Here is a 16,031-nt window from a genome sequence, read left to right on the forward strand (position 1 = left end):
ACTAACGGAGAACCGAGAAAGAAATCTACAATTTATCCACGTCCACCGTTACCAATTGACACCGCCTACCGCAATGTGATATCATAATTTCGTTGGGAAAAGTTTCAAGTGTCTATAAAACCATATCGTTATCACTGCCAAACCGCTCAGTGTCGATTTTACGTCCTGCGGGGCATGTACTTATACAGTCTGTCTGTCTGTCTGTCTATCTGACAGTCCGCGGTTAAATACGGAACCGATTTGAACAGTTTGTTAGTTCACTTGCGCTACACCATGAGTGGTTCGCTGCCACAAGGATATCTCACAATCCTGTGCCAATTGGCCCTCGTTGTTTGCCTGGTCGCCGGGCACGGTATGGTGCTGGAGCCGATAGCACGTGGTTCACGTTGGCGTTGCAACTCGAAAGCCCCAGCCAACTACGATGACAACGGTTTGTATTGTGGAGGTTACTACGTGCAATGGCAACAAAACGGAGGAAAATGTGGAATGTGTGGGGACAATTATGCCGATGCAACACCGAGGCTCCACGAACTGGGAGGTCCTTTTGGGCAAGGTGAAATCGTTCGCAACTTTACCATGGGTGCAGCGATTGAGGTGAAGGTGACCATCACCGTTAATCATCGAGGACACTTTGTGTTCAATATTTGCGATTTGGATAATAATCTTTTGGAGAGTGAAGAATGTTACGCTCAGTATCAATTGCTAGACACAGAAGGAAGGCGGGAATGGTACCTCAATTCTACGTCAGCGGGAACCTATCTGGTTAACCTACAACTGCCTCCATATCTAGTCTGCGAGCATTGTGTTCTACAGTGGACATACGTCGCCGGTGAGTAATCTGTGCGGTCATAAATAATTTATCGACAGAAAGGGTCTGAGCTCGGGTGAATCATATATATAGGTACACAAAAATGTTTTTTTTTGGCAAACAATGTTGCAAATGTTAAATACCAATTATAGTTGCACCAAGATAAGGAAAATGAAAGGTAATAGTGTTGACGTCAAACAGTGGTGCATCACTATGGTTTAAAGTTTAAACTTACAACCTAGCCTAGTCATAGAAATTCTTCCGAATTGTAATAATGAGGTTTAATGGCTTAATGCGTAAAATGATCTGATAGAACCAGACTTAATCCACTAACTTTGGATATATCATGATTATAACTCAAAATTCTGCCTTGCTTGAGCATATTTTCGATGAAGAAACGTGATAAATTAAATTTTCAATTGAAACAATCTATATGTTCTACAAACTACAAAGCGTAGACTTATTACTCTAGGAATAACTGCAGTAGATCTGCCGATGCAGAAACTTTGCAGCTTCCTGGAATCTAATGATTAATCCCATGTTTTCCTAGCAAGGCAGTTGCCTTACCGATTATCGAATAAATCTCTTTTTTTATCAATGAAATACACTGTTTCCATTGATTGTTATTTTCCATTTTGCTCAGCTCGATTATTTCATGTCTTTAACTTCGAGATACCGATGACAGATTTAAAAATGAAAGAATTGAAAAAAACTAATAACTATCATTAAAATAATCCCCTTATCTAGTGCGTCACGAGAAAACAGCAGCATTTTATAAACCCTCCTTTTATGACCTCGTTTTTTCTGATTGTGCTCCAGTAAACACTACATCCACTTACATTTTCAATGGTCGTGAATTCAACGTCGCTTCCTATTGTCATGTAATGTCAACAAAACGATTCGCAATTATTCTGGATGGTGATGAGAAATGTTAGAAAAAATCAATTGAAAAATTAAATTGAGAAAAAACAACCAAAAAATGTTTACGTTTTTGAACTTCGGTTATGAATGGTTGGTGTACCAAGTAAAAAATCACAAAGCACGTGTAAATCAAAACGAAATATTTTCCGAATCAAGTAAAAAACATTGCAATTGGCAAATTCACATATCAAAAAAAAACTTAACCTGCAACTTCAAATGAACCGATTCTCTTATATCATATGTTCAAAATTTTGTAGAACACACATTTTTTATTACTTCAATTCAACGATAACAAATGCACATCCTGCCTTAAAACTGTAAAAATTTAAATTTCGGCCACTGTCATAAAAACGCTCGGGATAATGAACTGTGCGCAATATTTGGCAACAACAGGGCCATGATTTCTTTCTCCCCTTTGAAGAAATAGGACAAACAATTTTACAACTTATATCACCCGGCTAGATACGGTAAACAAACTTCAACAACAATTGCGGATGTACAATATGGGGGGCTCATCCTTATGATGGCTGAGCATCATCATTCTTCTGAGTAATTAGGGTGGGCCAAGCTCGTGAGTCGTTCTAAAATGTTTGATAGAAACAATTTTATGCTATCACAATAATTCAAGAGATACTGAAACTTCAAACTAACGGAGAACCGAGAAAAAAGATTCTACAATTCATCCACATTCACCGTTACCAATTGACACCGCCTACCGCAATGTGATATCATAATTTCGTTGGGAAAAGTTTCAAGTGTCTATAAAACCATATCGTTATCACTGCCAAACCGCTCAGTGTCGATTTTACGTCCAGCGGGGCATGTACTTATACAGTCTGTCTGTCTGACAGTCCGCGGTTAAATACGGAACCGATTTGAACAGTTTGTTAGTTCACTTGCGCTACACCATGAGTGGTTCGCTGCCACAAGGATATCTCACAATCCTGTGCCAATTGGCCCTCGTTGTTTGCCTGGTCGCCGGGCACGGTATGGTGCTGGAGCCGATAGCACGTGGTTCACGTTGGCGTTGCAACTCGAAAGCCCCAGCCAACTACGATGACAACGGTTTGTATTGTGGAGGTTACTACGTGCAATGGCAACAAAACGGAGGAAAATGTGGAATGTGTGGGGACAATTATGCCGATGCAACACCGAGGCTCCACGAACTGGGAGGTCCTTTTGGGCAAGGTGAAATCGTTCGCAACTTTACCATGGGTGCAGCGATTGAGGTGAAGGTGACCATCACCGCTAATCATCGAGGACACTTTGTGTTCAATATTTGCGATTTGGATAATAGTCTTTCGGAGAGTGAAGAATGTTACGCTCAGTATCAATTGCTAGACACAGAAGGAAGGCGGGAATGGTACCTCAATTCTACGTCAGCGGGAACCTATCTGGTTAACCTACAACTGCCTCCAGATCTAGTCTGCGAGCATTGTGTTCTACAGTGGACATACGTCGCCGGTGAGTAATCTGTGCGGTCATAAATAATTTATCGACAGGAAGGTTCTGAGCTCGAGTGAATCATATGTATAGGTACACAAAAATGTTTTTTTTTTTGGCAAACAATGTTGCAAATGTTAAATACCAATTATAGTTGCACCAAGATAAGGAAAATGAAAGGTAATAGTGTTGACGTCAAACAGTGGTGCATCACTATGGTTTAAAGTTTAAACTTACAACCTAGCCTAGTCATAGAAATTCTTCCGAATTGTAATAATGAGGTTTAATGGCTTGATGCGTAAAATGATCTGATAGAACCAGACTTAATCCACTAACCTTGGATATATCATGATTATAATTCAAAATTCTGCCTTGCTTGAGCATATTTTCGATGAAGAAACGTGATAAATTAAATTTTCAATTGAAACAATCTATATGTTCTACAAACTACAAAGCGTAGACTTATTATTCTAGGAATAACTGCAGTAGATCTGCCAATGCAGAAACTTTGCAGCTTCCTGGAATCTAATGATTAATCCCATGTTTTCCTAGCAAGGATATCCATGAGGGCACCTGGAGATTCCCCTAGAAATACCATCAGTCCTGATTCAGCAGGATATGTCCTGATTTTAATATCCTTCCTTGTGCGTCCTGATATATTTTCCATATTTCAGCATTTGTCCTGATTTTCTTAAGATAGGTATCCGGTCTTAAAAAAATTTAGAAAAATGCTGCTTTTTCGAATACGGGACACAACGCTCACTTTGAACGATTTTTGTCTCCGGTTAAATCTCAGTGGAGTGGAGAGTGGAGAGAAGTCGTCTACTGCCGCGCATAAGAAGTCCGTCCCATTTGCATAGATCAGCGATTCTCAACCCGGGGTACGCGTACCCTTAAGCGGTACTCGAAGGCCTTCAGGGGGTACACGAAACAAAAAGTTAGTGATGGAATGTAAAGCTTGACTGTAGCAATAAAGCAAACCATAGTTCAATTTGAAACCCGAAGTAGACAAAACCACAAATGATCAAAATAATGGTCGCAGGGGTCCAAATCTTAGAGAAAAAGACTACCACAACATGATCTATCATTACTCTTTCTCACGCTGCGAAGACAAATCAAGCCAAGCGGTACATGCAATTGATTTGGAAAATATCACCAAGAGGTACGCCGACAAAAAAGGGTTAAAAACCGCTGCTTTACATTTTACCGACTATAAATTTCAGAATGGAATAAATAAATCTTTCATTTTCCATCAAATTTCTGAATATTCTCCAGGAAATTCATACACAAACTTTGATGTTATGAATTAGAAGTTTCTAAGAAAGGTGTTGTAGAAAAACTCAGTTAGGTTTATTTTATTTTACCTTTTCTACTTTGCCTGCCAGAAAAATCTAACGAAATTGACGACTTTGTAGAGTTTCCATTGATGTTTTTTTGTTATGAGCAATTTCATAAAACATGTCCCCATTTTAAATATTTTTTAAATTGTCATTTTCAATTTGACTAACTCTTTGCATAAATATTCTTATGAGCGAACATATCATTTTGTGCTATTCGTGTTTTTTTTTTTAATTGTGAAAAAGGTTTATGAAAAGAGGGTATTATTAACACAGTGCAACAACAATTTATATTTTCTTCCACCTTGGCTTCTATGTATGATTTTTAGGTAGTTTGATGCCAAAATAAATTCCCCCGCGTTTGGAACCATTTCACCTCAAGGGAAACAATGGCGCCATTTTGAATTTTTGAGAAATTTGTAAATTTTCGATGTTTTTTCGACACCATTTTGTTTTGAAGCCGAAGACGCGATGATTCGAAGTTCGAAGACGCGATGATTCTGTCTCATAGGCAAGTCAAAAAAAATTGTTGCACTGTGGGTTTGTTTCATTGGTGAAGTGATGGCAAAGATTCGTCAAAAATGTGGATAGTAATGACAGACAAACAGACGTGCCACTCGAAGACGATTTCATCGACCAGAAAAATAACGAGGCTTTGAGGCACTGTTTGATTTGAGCTCGTTTTACTTTTGGCAAGGTTCGATTTTGAAACACATGTGCCAAAAACGAGCGATTATGTCTAGTCACATTTCTTAGTTTTCTTGATTATTTCAACCAATTTATGCTCAACATCCTCCAAAAGAAGGGTATTTTGGTTCTTTATGTTGCCGCAGCGGATGACCGGAATCGGTAAAAGGATTCCGCGATACCTCAAACGACTTGAAACTAAAACTAGTTCATTGGTGGAAATATCTATGAAAAAAAGTCATGAAAAGAGAACCGTTCATTTTTGGCATGGTTCAATCTTGGCAACAAGAAAATTCTGCCGTGTCGTGCCCCACTGTGCGTCGACAGCGGCAATGTAGTCTTCACTTGGCTTGGCTGCAAATGAATATAGAGTTCTACTGCACTGATAGACGAGTGACCAGCGCTCAATTCATACATTGCTCGGTGCAGTACTGTTTTCTGTTCCAGCATGTTTTCCTTCGAGACATCAGTTTTAATAATATTGTAACAGCAGAACGTAGAACTGTCTGATAGTGGAGAGGGTTACGAACTTTCCGAAAAATCTTTACCTTCTAGACATCAAAATAGTCTAGGCTCATGGAAGCGAACATTATTTGACCTATTGGGACCTATTGGGATTCTGTCAATTTATTTTGCCACTGCTATACAGGATATCACAGCAGGCAGTTAGTGTCTACTCATGAATTCTGTGCCAGGCGTGCTCGCATGTGATTGGTACATTGTTCGTGAAAATTCGACCTTGAAACTTTTATGAAATTTTCACTGTTTAACAATGAAATTATAATGATAACTGAGGAATCACAAAATTGTCCATCATTTTATCAATCCAACGACATGTTGATTATTGTAATCCATCCTGTGGTTACATCAGTATTACCGTTTAAAATCTTTCATTCCAACGTTACACCTTGGTTTTAGTTTCCGCAGAATGTATCTCGGTATATTGCGGTTAGACGTAGTCCTACGTACGTTTTTTGAGATATTTGATTCATAAATGTTTGTTCCGTAAACTCCGTAGTGATCTTCCGTAGAGATAGCTCGGTAATATTTTATGCCGAAATTTCAGTAAGGTTGAACCGAGAATTACGAAAATATGTGACAGCTGTTATTTTTTTAACCGAGCACTCAGTGGTGCCGTTCTCGGCAAAAATTACCGAGACCTGGCAATAAATGTGTGACAGATAATCAAAGTATTTCTTGATGTACGACGTAACTTTCGGCAGGCACTTCGTACTATAAACGGTCAGTCTGGAGTGAAATAATGGTGGTTTTACTATCCCCTTCTCGCTAGTTGCCAGCCACAGCAGCATCTTCTTAGGGAACTTGGTGTGTGAAATGAACTTCACCTCGCAGCTCATTTTCGTCGTGGGGGAAATAAATTGCAAAGTAAAATACGAAAATTCAGCCGACGCCGCTGCGTCATTGCCTGTAGCTCCGCGACCAGTGAACGGGGCTGCCGCTTTCTGATATGTATGTCCGTAGTACTTTTTCACTGTTTGGCCGGTTACACTGACCTCCCGGCCAAGCGCACGCTTCGATGTAGCCAGTTTTCCCTCGGTCTTCCACTTCAGCATCCTTTGGAGCTTCTCGTCGCTCAGGGTCGCCGGAACCGGACTTTATTTCGATGCTATGATTGTTGTCCAATAGTGCCAAGATGTTGTAGATGCCGGAACGGGCGTATACGGCGTCTATAATGTGCCGTACGATGTCCGTTTTCGACGCGGCGTGGTACCGTTTTTTTGAAACGTGCATACTTTTGAACTTATTTTACTATATAACTATTTTCGTCATCACGGTCAGAGTTCGACTAATAGAGCTGTCAATTATTTTTTACTGTGTCTTGAGCTACTATGATTGATGCTACATGGGTAGTTTCGTCAGTGCGTATGAAGGTACTTACTTTTGCTTTGTTGGCTAACGGGCCGTTCACCGGTCTAGGGCCGAACGAATTAGAGACGTCCAGCTTCTCCTGTCTTTTGCAGCCGTTCTCGTCTCCTCGTACACCAGCAGATCGTGCATCTTCTTCCACTGAGCACATCCACCGCGTGCGAGGCCAACCGCGGAGTCGACGGCCTCTTTCTGGTTCTCTACTGAAGATAGTTTTGGTGGCTCTCTCGTCAGGCATTCTGGCTACATGTCCAGCCCACTGAACCCTCTCCCGATGTATTACTTTCACTATATCAGCATGTTTGTATACCTGGTACAACTCGTGGTTCATGCGTCTGCGCCACACTCCATCTTCTAGTTTACCGCCAAGTATCGTAGAAGGATCGTAGAGCTTTACGCTCAAAAACTCCGAGCATTCGTCGATCAACTTCCTTCAGCGTCCATGCTTCATGTCCGTAAAGGGCCGCCGGGAGTATCAGCGTCCGATACAGCGCTAGTTTTGTGCGAGTTTGCAAACTACGGGACCTTATCTAGTTACGTAGTCCGTAGAAGGCCCTGTTCGTAGCTGCAATTCGTCGTTTCACTTCACGGCTCATATCGTTGTCACATGTCACAAGCGTACCAAGATAAACGAATTCGTCAACTACTTTAAATCGTTCCCCATCTATCTCCACCTCAGCACCAACATCACGGGGACTTCCACGCTCTCTGCCAGTTATCATGTACTTCGTTTTGGCAGAGCTAATGACAAGGCCCAATCTCGCTGTTTCCCTCTTAAAAGGTACGAAGGCCTCCTCCACGGCCTTGCGGTTGATACCGATGTCGTCCGCAAAACCAAGAAGCATGTGAGATTTCGTGATGATCGTACCGTTTCTTTCCACGTTTGCTCTTCGTACTGCACCTTCAAGAGCGATGTTGAACAGTAAGTTGGAGAGCGCATCCCCCTGCTTCAGTCCATTCAACGTTACGAACGCGGCAGATGTCTTGCCAGCTATCAGCACGCACGATTTCGATCCCTCCAGCGTCTTACGACTCTGCTTAATTAGTTATAAAAATTCGACACGTTACTGCCAAGTGGATTCCACTTACTTCTGTGCTAATAGATGAAACATTTCATATTTAAGTGGAATACACTTGCGTTTCACCTCACAGCACAAAATCAAGTGTCTTACACTTCGGTTTGCCATGTCATTCATACCAAAATCAATCTTTTTACACTCAGATTTCAATGGTAGAACGCGTCAAATGCCAAAACATGACAAAATACCGTGGATTCCATTAAAAATCGATATGAGTCGACCTGACCTACACCTGTGGGGCAATCGTATTATCGGCGACGTGTAATGACGTGTAACTTACCACCCATTCGAAAATATCGGGAAACCCGGTTTGCGGTTAAGTTCATTTGTTCCAAATTTTTATTAAAGTTAGAATAAGTGATCAGCAGCAAAAATAAAAATAGTTACAAATAAATCAACAAATTTTTTTCGAATAATCGTCAGAGCGTCAACGATCTAAAATGCTGAGTCATTTTTGAACGACAGCAATTAGATAAACGACCAAACATATCCTTGGCCTTATCGGCAGATGGTAGCGCGAGGCCATCATACAAAATTGCTCTGCATGGGGGCATTAAATTCCGCATTACGTAACATATTCCCGAAGAGCGATCTGCTTGAATCCTGAAAGAATCGTGATATAACATTGATCAACGTCGCCTATAAAGTTCTTTTCCAGATCTGCCGTTTATAACCACAGTAGCAGGTTGGTTTATATAGCAATATTAATCGAACTCTGCGGAAGCTCGTTCTTCTGCAAAGCAAATTTACAATCCCAGGTGAATTCTTCAAAAATGTCCGAAGCACAACACATCGCATTTTTGCAGACTTTGAGACGTCTAGAGTCAAGACGCTTAGAAAATTGGCGATAATTAGCCTAAGGTCAAGTGGAATGGGGAAAAGTTTGTGATACAGTAAGAAACGACACGACCCTAGGCTGCTAGACTCAGTTTCCTGCAAATTTGTGTAAAATTATTTTTTTCGCGTAGTAAATCTCAGAAATAGATAGTAGATTGAACTGTTGTTGTTCATCTGTACCTATATCGACAACCTATACAAAACTGCTCATCCATCATTTTCGCTAATTTTACCTCTATTATTCCTTTAAGGTAACAACTGGGGTTACTGTGCTGATGGTACCGGACGATTGGGTTGTGGACCACAGGAAAACTTTAGAACATGTTCGGATATCGGTATCTACGACCCAACTGACGACAGACTTAATGACTCCTACAGTTACTGCAAAACCAGTCCGCGATCACTGAATGGGATCTACGACAACATACCCGAGGAACACGATGTAGCTGCCCCTGAAATGCCTACAAGTGTACAAGCACAAGAACCGGAGACGAATAACGAAATCCCAGTCGAATGATTTATAGTATTATTTTAGTTTTTTCATTGTCAAACAAGAATACAGTCATCAATAAGTAATAGAGTGCAGTTTTCATCAAAAAGTATATTGTAGATAGTTCAGTTCAGTACACAGAAGTGATTTTTAACCTAAATTAAAGAATAAAGCATATAATTGAACTGGTTGTATAACATTATTCTGAAAAGTGTTTCCCCGAATTCATGTCACACGTTCCCAGCGAATCAGGAGGTATCAAAAAACGATCACATCGTAATGGTAGGACTGAAACTTCGAGATTAGGTTATTATCTCATTTGGAACAAATCAAAAAATGCATTCAAATGTTCTACTGAACAAATATTTAAACTCCGTCATAGGAAAGATGGTAATTTTCGGGAAAATGCTTTTCAGGAATATGCTATATTCCCTAAAACCAGTTAGGCTACAGTAGTACACTTAAGATGAAAGAAACTGTGCAATCACATGATTCCACAGGAAACCGGATCGAAAACTTAGGAGCATATGTATAATGGAAGCTTACCTACTGATGGTCCAATTCTACTTATATACGAGTTTAGAACGCGGAGCTTCAACGCTCCTATTCCATTTTGCTTAGCTGCTGAAGCACACAAGCGCACGCACTTGGACTAGTTTTTCTTCAGTCCCTCTAAAAATTGGGTTAAATCATACTCCTCATGATACTGGGTATCATCCCAAAGCTCCGGCAAATTTTCCAGTACATTTCTCATCGTAGAGCTGGGAGCCCCATTGGCTCCGTTCGGTTCTCCCGCAGTGCTAGCTGCTGTTGTGGCACCACTTGCAACACTTTTATCGGAACTTTTCTGCAGCTTTTTATCATCGTTCAAAGCAAACAAATCAAGCAACTGCTCGGTGCCCATTGTTTCCATCGAGGCATTCTCATCACTAACCACTGTGTTCGCTGTCAGTAGCTTGAATTTTTGCAGTCCCATAATCTTTTCTTCCAAAGATTTACGTGTTATCAAACGGTAAACATTCACCACCTTTTTCTGTCCTATTCGGTGGGCTCGATCCATAGCCTGCAGGTCTTTCATTGGGTTCCAATCGTGCTCGACGAAAATTACCGTATCCGCTCCGGTAAGATTCAATCCAAGGCCACCAACCTATTATGATTGGTCAACAATTAGTTTGAGCTAAAATAATTCATCATTATGTTGTCTTACCTGAGTGGTCAACAGCAGCACATCGATACTAGGATCCCCGTTGAATTTAGTCACAATTTGATGCCGGGAACTAGGTGGAACACCGCCATCCAGCCTGAGGTAAGAAACCGCTGGCAAATGCTTCTTTAGTAGATCATTTTCGATGATATCCAGCATGGCCTTCAGCTGACAGAAAATCAATGCTCGATGCTGGTTAACCAACATATCCTCATTGGTACCAATCCCACAGTCTAGCAAAAGTTGCCTGATATAATAAAAACGTGAGTTTAATGGTGAAAATTGGCAAAAGAAAAAGATCTTACTTTAGTGCCGGTAGCTTTGCCGAATGTTCGATGTCATCGAGAGAGTTTTCATTTCGCGTAAATTCCGCAACAATAGTTTGGTACTCCGGGTGAGATGGTTGTAGAACGAGTTTCGGATGATTGCACACGTTCTGCAAATATCTGTAGAGAACAGAAATGTAAATCAATTAAAATCGTTTTTTATATAATAAAAACACTCACCTCAAAGCCTGGAACACGTGCGTCTTCTTGCTCACCATTTCCCCGTCAATGTTCTCCAGGCACTCGCGAATGTCCGAGTTTAGATGCGTCCGACTAAAGTCTTCGTACAGCCGCTCCTGCAGTGGGCTGAGTTCGCACAGCAAATCTTGAGTGATCTTCGGTGGTAAATCTCTTAAAACTTCCTCCTTAACACGGCGCAAAAGAAATGGTAACACCTGCCGGTGGAGTGCTTCCATGGCCAGTGCGCCGGCCTCCTGTTCCTTCGGAGAACTCTTTGGATCACGACTAGCAAGAATCGGGCGAGAAAAGCGAGTGCTAAACTGCTTCTCCGTGCCCAGGAACCCTGGCATCAGGAAATCGAATAGTGACCACAGCTCCAACACGTTATTCTGTATGGGAGTTCCAGAAAGAATCAACCGATGGTTTGCAACCAACTGTTTTATGGCTTTGGAACTTTTTGTCCGTCCGTTCTTGATGATGTGTCCCTCATCTAGCACACAGTAATTCCAGTGCACTGAGCTGAAGAATTCAATATCCTTGCGGACGATTTCGTAGGAGGCTACTATCAGATTATAGACGCCCAGCTTATGACGGAGTCTTTCACGGTCTGCTGGTAGCCCAACGTAGTGCAGCGGCTGGAGAAAGCGGGTGGGAAGAAACTTTTCCACCTCATAAACCCAATGTCCCGTGAGAGTGGGTGGGCATATGACCAAACTTGGTAGTTTGGCGCATTTGGGATCGATACTTCGTTGATAGTGATCACCAGCTAGTATACAGATGGCCTGCAGGGTTTTACCCAACCCCATGTCATCGCAAAGAATGCCATGTAGTTTGTACTTATTCAAGAACCACAACCAGTTAACTCCCGACTGCTGGTAGCTGCGAAGATCCGCATTTATTTTAACGGGGATTTTAAAATCTGGGATGGTTTTAGGTGCAAATAGATATTCTAGAAATTCCTTATCCTTGAGTTTGCGGCTTTTAAGGTCTTCCGGTAAACCACGCACGTCCGGTGTAATGCCATCAAGTGGCATCAGCTGAATTAGGGTTGCAAAGCAGTGCGTTGAAACCAGACGTACCGATTGATCGGGATCACTCATTCGACCTAGCAAAGGTACTACCAGCAGCACCACATAAGGAACAATTTCCAGTTGTAGTAGACTTACGATGCAGGCAATCGCCTCAGCGGCACCTTGCCGTTTTATTACGTTTTCGATCGACGACAGCATCGGCACAATGTCACTGATGACTAAAGTCATTACAGCCTGTGAATCGACTAGAGCCAACGTTGCTAAACAACGTCCAACCATGTGGCGAACGGCCTTCAGTGGATGTCTCAATAGGAGACAAAGTTTTGGTAATAGTTGAAACAACTGATCGTGTAAAGCAGGATCAATATGGCGAGCAGCAACTTCGTTCAGCTGTAAGGATGTTACAAAGTCGTTGGTTTCGTCCTGTGGCACAATTGTGCGGCTAATTTTGTCGATGTATTCTTCGGTTACTTTGGAAATAATTTTATCCATCATCAGTTGCCACACCACCGGGAGTTTCTGGGGCAGAGTATCTTTGAAATATGAACAAATAGTGGTGATGGCGTGCGTAGCACCAAGTCGTTGGGTTCTCGCGTGTTTACGACTAGTTTCTTCGCTCTCGGTGAGCACTTCTTCCATGGTCAAAACCTCCGAAGTGACAGAAGCTGGCCTTCCAGGGCCTCGGGAACCAGAAGCACTGCCGTTAGATCCTGCTTCTTTGGCCTTCTGTTGACTCATTAGAGTAATAATGCCGTGATAAGGATTGGAGTCGCCATTATTTGCTGGATCATAGAATCGCATTTCACGCTCCGGTATAACTAATTTAGGAGTGAAATCCAAATCGCTTTTAAGCAAAGTGCATAAGTTAGAAACAATCTTGTTGTTTGGACAGGGATTGCGCACTGTAACTTGACAAAGTAGTTCTGCCAAATACCTGGCAGATAGTTTTTGCAATAGTTCACACTCCTCTCGCTTGATAGATTCCATCAGCGGTTTCACAACTGGATTCAATTTTTCCGGTAAACAGTGTAGACTAATGGCTGCTCCCGCAAGCGAAGATTGGGTACTAATGTGTAAAGTATTTTGTTCTAACGATGTGCTGGCGTGGGAATTGAACAACCCACGGCGCCTTTCATCCAACATCTCTGCAACTTTGGTCTTCAGTCCGTACTTAGTCTTCAGACCCTCCGACATTACAGTACACAGCTGATGTATGTGGTCCAAGCTCAGCACCTTTAGGTTATCGAACTCTACAAAGCTAATCTTGTGCTGTTTCAGTGTGGCTAGATAGTCCCGACTTTCCTGTAAAAGTCTAGTAAAAAGCATTGCCACTTCGTCATAATATACGTACTCGTTTAGACACGCTTTCAGTCGATCCTGTAAAATCAGCGGTCCGGGTCGAATGGTAGCGTCATATGAACACCAGAACGCGATAACCAAGCTAGCAATCAGTCGCTGTAGCGCCGAACGGGATTGCAAATAACCTAACAGTATTTTTGTATAGCAATCAACGGGACTCTCAATTTCGGGACTATACACAACACCAGGTGCTGGCAGGACCAAATAACGTGATAGTAGACCGATCATTTTCGATGCCTTAATGCGAGCACGTATTACGTTTCGTTCACGCACTTCCGCTGGTATAGTTTCGGACCCTCCAAGATAGAGCTTTTGGCGTGCAGGTATGGTGCTCGCAGATTCGAAAGAATCAAACTGACGACGACGCTCTCGACTCTGCGTCGGCTGGTTGGGTTTTGCGTAAATCATCGAAGCTGGATCGAATGCCAATCTAACTGGTTGCATAGCCAGACAAAGCCAACTTGATACGAAGGGACATGTCGCATGAAGAAGCGCGGAGAGTTCTGCATTTACTATCAAATTGTTCCAGACGGTTTCTGCCAGCGATTGTATATCTTCCACATGCTCCACCAGCACACGTTGGAAAATGTGCCGTAATGCTTCCTGCAGTAAGGCTGGTGGCCATTCCTGAACACCAAAATTTAAAACCAAGTTTTCAGATGGATCTGCTTGTAATATAGCGTTATGTTCGGTAGCTGCTTTAGCCAGTGCTTCGGCCGTACTGACTATAACAGATGTTGCGTTACCGTTTACTCCATTGCTTCCGGTAACGACGCAAGTTTCGCTTTTAATTGAACTGTTGCTGTTTGTCAACGTTTTCAACGTTTGAAGGGTGGATCTCCGAACCGATGAGGTACAATGACTAAGAAATGGCCATAGCCGAGGAACTAATATGGACATTGGTTCCATTTGAATCCAGCCAGAGGCATTCGGAAGACTGAGAATTGAAGCGAGTAATCCCATGAAACTGTTACAAGCTGATGCTAGCTCATCCTGATCCAAGAGCAAATCCCACAATAGCTTAACAATGTGAGAGACCTGTGCCTTAGTGAGCAACCTCGGCAACCAAGACGCTATTGGTATAAGCGTAGCTGCAGCTACTGCTCCAACATCGTCGACGGAATCGAATAGCCCAGTCAATACGTCATTGATAATTAAAGGCAGGAACGTTTGAACCAAATCTTCACGAACAACCAGCATATACTTGATACCTAGTAGCCCTCCATGGCGGACTTCCCAGTCCTTTTGTTTGATAAAGGTCAATAGGATATGCACTGTCTTATGAACCTTAACCAATGGCAGCTGTTTCAACACAGTTCCAAGAACTTGAGCGCAAGTCTCGCGAACAGGGGCGACCACTTGGTCTGACACAAAATCTCCGAAGCGATCTAGCGCTAGTACGCAGAGTAATCTCAATGTAGCATCCTCCAGCCAAAGCTGATGCTGCTGTTCCATCTGTTGTTTCGTCATGTAGACACTTTTACCAGCTCCTGCCGAATGGCTTTTGAGTAGTTCGCGTAATGCTGTAGCTGAGCCGTGGCGAGTTTCCCACCGAGGGCTGAATAAATCCATATACAATCTAGAACAGAACATTTCCAGGGGCCACTCAGTAGCATCTACCCAGGCTCCGGTCAAATCTGGAACGGGTTCTCCAGATGTTACAGCTTCACCTTTGGCATCAATCTTGAAACGTTTCCGATCAGGTTCTCCGTCTCCACTAGATCCATTACTGCCTGCGGCAGAAGTGACTGTACTAATTGGGTTCGGAAATACCTTTTGCTGCTCCCGAGCTTTTCTCCGAGCACGATTTTTCTCCCGACAACTTAGAACTTGACTAGACCCATCCTGAGGTTCCAGTTTCAATATCTCCTGCACTGGCATAAGTTTCTCCCCATCAACATGACCCTGAGTTTGACCACTGCGGTTTTGCATGTCTTCGATCGATACAATATCATCCAAGTTGACTCCGCTGCTCAATCCTAATTTCTCATTCAACAAAGCTCTCTGGCGAGCCCATTTTTCCCGCGGATCTCCCGCTTCGTTATCTTCGATGGCGTCGAACTCCGTACCCTCGGAGCCCATTAGTCGTGCCCCCCTGTGCAGCACAGCATTCAAATCGAACTTATCGAACGACAGCCGTAAATTTTGAGTATTTGTATCACGAAGCTCCAAGTCTGTCTCCTGTTTGATACCATCCGCGCCGCCAATCGGATCCCACTGTGGGACGTTCTCTAGAATGGCCTGTACGGCCTGTGAAGCAGCAATCCGTGTTTCCCAGTTGTTGCTGTGCAGGTAGGTTTGTAATCGGTTCAGTAGATTGTGCAACTCATGTGGATGCAGCTTCTGCACTTCGCCGATCTGCTTCGCTGCAGCCTTGCGCGTCACAGCCGCTGATCCAGACTCCAGCAGGATGAACAGACGGTCCAATCTAGAATGTAAAGA

General features: G+C 42.6%; 2 protein-coding genes across 3 annotated transcripts in view; one reads left to right on the forward strand and one right to left on the reverse strand.

Moving 5' to 3' along the window:
* Positions 1-9,674, forward strand: LOC129727584 (uncharacterized). Of its 2 annotated transcripts, none has more exons than XM_055685557.1 (2): positions 1-829; positions 9,251-9,674. In XM_055685557.1, the coding sequence occupies exons 1-2, from the start codon at positions 274-276 to the stop codon at positions 9,514-9,516; spliced, it is 822 nt and encodes a 273-aa protein (XP_055541532.1). In that variant the 5' UTR covers positions 1-273; the 3' UTR covers positions 9,517-9,674. The 2 variants fall into 2 exon arrangements, with proteins under 2 accessions (XP_055541532.1, XP_055541531.1); XM_055685556.1 differs by lacking the exon at positions 1-829 and adding an exon at positions 2,524-3,193.
* LOC129727583 (TATA-binding protein-associated factor 172) overlaps positions 9,586-16,031 on the reverse strand; it is a 20,748-nt gene continuing 14,302 nt past the window's right edge. Inside the window, exons 3-6 of the mRNA XM_055685555.1 lie at positions 11,200-16,017; positions 10,999-11,139; positions 10,697-10,940; positions 9,586-10,636 (exon numbers count right to left, since the gene is read on the reverse strand). Coding sequence (XP_055541530.1) covers positions 10,142-10,636; positions 10,697-10,940; positions 10,999-11,139; positions 11,200-16,017 — 5,698 coding nt within the window. The 3' untranslated portion in view covers positions 9,586-10,141. The remainder of the gene's footprint in view (positions 10,637-10,696; positions 10,941-10,998; positions 11,140-11,199; positions 16,018-16,031) is intronic.

The sequence above is a fragment of the Wyeomyia smithii genome, chromosome 3, assembly GCF_029784165.1.
Source record: "Wyeomyia smithii strain HCP4-BCI-WySm-NY-G18 chromosome 3, ASM2978416v1, whole genome shotgun sequence".
In the NCBI taxonomy this organism is placed as follows: domain Eukaryota; kingdom Metazoa; phylum Arthropoda; class Insecta; order Diptera; family Culicidae; genus Wyeomyia; species Wyeomyia smithii.